The sequence below is a fragment of the Poecilia reticulata genome, linkage group LG11, assembly GCF_000633615.1.
Source record: "Poecilia reticulata strain Guanapo linkage group LG11, Guppy_female_1.0+MT, whole genome shotgun sequence".
Taxonomy (NCBI): Eukaryota; Metazoa; Chordata; class Actinopteri; order Cyprinodontiformes; family Poeciliidae; genus Poecilia; species Poecilia reticulata.
The window spans coordinates 2,807,560-2,811,440 of NC_024341.1; the positions used below are offsets into that span (position 1 = coordinate 2,807,560).

General features: G+C 38.0%; 1 protein-coding gene across 2 annotated transcripts in view; it reads right to left on the reverse strand.

Moving 5' to 3' along the window:
• Nucleotides 1–3,319, reverse strand: part of oprd1a (opioid receptor, delta 1a) — a 12,634-nt gene extending 9,315 nt beyond the window's left edge. The window contains exons 1-2 of one of the 2 annotated variants that reach the window (XM_017307667.1): nt 2,881–2,969; nt 1,828–1,978 (exon numbers count right to left, since the gene is read on the reverse strand). Coding sequence is in view for 1 of the 2 variants with exons in the window: in XM_008421328.2 (XP_008419550.1) it covers nt 2,881–3,119 (239 nt within the window). In the remaining variant the exon portion in view is untranslated. Of the gene's footprint in view, nt 1–1,827; nt 1,979–2,880 lie in introns of both variants that reach the window. The other variant, XM_008421328.2, reaches the window with a different exon arrangement.
• Between the last annotated feature and the right edge of the window lie 562 nt (nt 3,320–3,881).

Here is a 3,881-nt window from a genome sequence, read left to right on the forward strand (position 1 = left end):
GACGGCTTTGAATTGGAAAAAAATAATTTTCTCATTTTTATTGGAATGTTTTTATAATCTAGAAAACCTAATAAAAAAGCACAATTGCTCCAATGTAGTAAATATTAATTTGTTTATTTAATGTCCCTTTAGAAAAATAACAAGAAAATAAAAAAAACTATTTTATTCTATAATTATAGTTTCATCTCTTTCCTATGTCATGTTTGCCAAGTAATTTTGGCAAAAAAACAAAACAACAATCACCAACTCTATGGCCCAAAAAAAATACATTTTATAAAACATGACAGGCCATTATTTTTGGAAGGTGATCATTTTCTTTTCTTGAAGATAATTTCCAGGGCCACAAGAGAAAAAAAAATGGTTAGACTTAGAAAATGGTTCTGCATAAAAAATCTCCTTCACATTTTAGGGCTTTTGTATTCAGGAACTCATTTTATTTTGACTAGAATGACCAAAATCAAACAGTAGTAATTACTGTTCTTGACCTGTTTACTCTGCCTGACAAATTAGATCTCAGAAGGAATTAATTCATAACTTATAGGCAAGGAGATAAATAGGTATGAAAACTATCTAAAGAGTTTAAGAACAAATGTCTGAGATCATGGTCAGGATCCATCAGTCCTGACCAGGATCAGGTTGTTTTCTATAAAACTCCATTAGCATGTTTTGACCTCTAACCTACATCATTTATTACCATCATGTCCTTCCATTGGTCCTCCTGTTGTGGGTTTTTTTTCACACACAATTTTCACTCAGACCTCAGAAAAATGGAAAATCATTTTATACATTTGAATTTTCAGAAATGATCTTCCGCTTTCTGTTTTTTTTTTCCTTCCACATTTCCTCTTCTGATCTTGGCTTTTGTTTCTTTTCCAGTAAAATGCCACCAGCAGCTGATGTGACAGTTTGTTTCTGCTGCCAGGTCCTGCTGCTTCGCCTCCTGTTTGCCCGTCCGCTGAGACCGCGGTGTTAGAAAATAAATCTGCCCGCTCTTCTGATGCGCTGGCAGGATCAGCTAATCAGAGCAGACTGACCAACAGGAGTTAATGGAGCCTGTTTCTAAACAGCATCTTCAGACAGTCACGTTTTATGATCTTTTCATAAGGGAGTGTATTGCAGTGTATTATCAATGTTTCAATAAATTCCAATTAATGACCTTAAGTAAACAAACTGTGTCAGTATTATTGGAAACTTTTTGTTTACAATTTCAACTGTTTAATGAGAGCATAAATAAATATTGGTACATTCAAAGATATGATTAAGTGCAGTTACTTTGTTCGGTTTATTAACATAAATCCCACTTTTTTCAGTATGTGACATCCTGAAGAAAATTTTGTTGTAATGTTTTTACAGTTTTTCAGCTAAATCTTTTTTGATTTTTATCATTATGATACAGCAAATATCACAATACATCTCTATGTGCTCATGGCCCACCCTGGGTGGGGGTAAGAATATGTGAATGTATAAGAAATCACTTGTTCATGATGAGGAGAGTTCATCCAGGAACAACAGAATCCAGTACATGCACATAAATACACATCATGACGTAATAAGGCACGATTAAATTCATGAACATTTATTTTCACTTCCTGCACCAACCCAATCCAACCAATCAGGCAGCTGATGTCAGAGTGGCAGGTTCTGCTGAGCAACTTCTAATACTGATGCATTTTTCTCACATTGAAGAGGTTTTATTTTTAGCTTTTTTTTTTCATTGTAAGATAATTTTTTTTTACTTTCATCTTGACATTAGGTAAATAAATCAATTATTTAGTTGTCCAGAACTTTCTGTTTCCCTGGGTTGTGACTGTAATGGGACTCACACACCTTCTGTGAGCCACTGATCAGTAGGACTCGTGTTCATCCTGCCTACAGACGCAGTGAGCAGAGGAAGGTCGTAGCACGCCGTTAAGGAAATGCAGCAAAGAGATGATTGTTGGGGGTCACCACGTCTCCATAACAACCAGCAGACCGCCAACTGGGCGGAGGAAAAACGATACAAAAGAAATCTATAATTTTTGTTCCACCTTATGCAAAAATGTAATCATGAGGAAATTATGAAACTCTACTGAGAGTTTGACCAGTGCTGTCCACTGTGGTCAGATGAGATGTAGAGATTTTCAGTCACAAACACTCTGGCAGCATTCATCATAAATCAGAGGACCATATCTTGTAAATCTCCTCATGCTGTTACGTTTGTTTCTGCAAATTAATGACTGGATCTGCTGAGTTTCCTTAGATGGAAACGCTTTAATCAACTTTGAATAATTCAATCAGTTGGAATGTAGTCTGATTTAATTAAAATTATTATTTTCATTAAGTGCCTTGAGATAACATTTGGAGCTATTTATGTAAACTGAACTGAATTGAACATTACGCTGTGGGTCAAAGTCCTCTCCAAAGAGTCCTGAGGATGCATTTACCTTATACCAGAATATTTGAAATAAAACTATGGTGAACTCTTCCAGTTACATGAAAATGAACCATAATTGGGTATTTTAACAAGCTGATTTAATACATATGGCTACTTTAACACAGAGAAGGTTCATCAGACTCAAAATGAACGTTCTTTTACCATCATTAAAGACCTTTTTCCTGCAGAAAAGATTAGAGGGGAGACTGGAGAGATCTATCTGAGGGTTCCAGCCACAGCAGAGCAGTTTAATGAGACACTAGGGATTTTCAACGACTACTGGAATTTTGTCTCTAATCAATAAATTGGAAAAGCTGGATCATTTCTGACTTAAAATAAAAAGTCCGCCATTTTTAAGTGAGTAGTTTTCATCTCACTTAAAGTCACTTCTTAGTTTATAAAATCCAAATTAAACCTATTTTATTGTAATATGCACACACACACGCACACACACCACTCATACTTACCTGACCACTCCGTACATGACGAGGACGTTGCCCAGCAGTCCCACGACGCAAATGACCGAGTAGAGCGCCGTGATGGACACGGCGATGACCATCCCCCCGGCGCCCCTCACCGGGCTCCCGGGGTCGGTGGCGTTCAGCTCGGCCAGCTCCTCCGGGAAGGTGACGTTAAAGGGGATGACCGAGTACAGGTCGGACAGGGAGAGCTGCGCTGCGGCTCCGGGGACCGTGGAGGGCTCCATGTCCGCCTCACAGAGTCAAACTAACTGTCGGGATCTAACGCCACAAATGAGTGAATCAAAGAAGCAGAAAAGAAGCAGAAATTAAAAGAGAGTTTCCCCCTCTCCCCTCTCCTCTCCCTCTAAAATCCAGGAGGAACAGAAAGATGTGTCCTCGAGGCAGCGGTGTGTTAGTGCGCGCGCTGCGCTCCTCCTTTATGGTCCGCCCTTCAGCGCGTGCAGTCAGCAGCTACTGGTGAAGTTTGGGACAAAGATGAGGAGATATGGTTTCTATTTGTTCTACAGACATTGTTCCCCACTACATCATCCATCCATCCATCCATCCATCCATCCATCCATCCATCCATGGATGAAACCTAAAAGTGCGTGGATATGTAGGTTTCATATGTAGGTTTCATATGTAACCTACATAGGAAACCTACATAGCTATGAGAAATATTACATGTTTATTATCATAAACATGTAATATTTGTTTTAAATATACTGCTCAAAAAAATAAAGGGAACACTTAAACAACACAATATAACTCCAAGTAAATCAAACTTCTGTGAAATCAAACTGTCCACTTAGGAAGCAACACTGATTGACCCGAYGAGGGTCYCCGTTRTCAATYAGTGTTGCTTCCTAAGTGGACAGTTTGATTTAACAGAAGTTTGATTTACTTGGAGTCACATTGTGTTGTTTAAGTGTTCCCTTTATTTCTTTGAGCAGTGTATATGGTTTATTTATGTATTAAAAATTTATTTATTTATTTTATTTTAAACT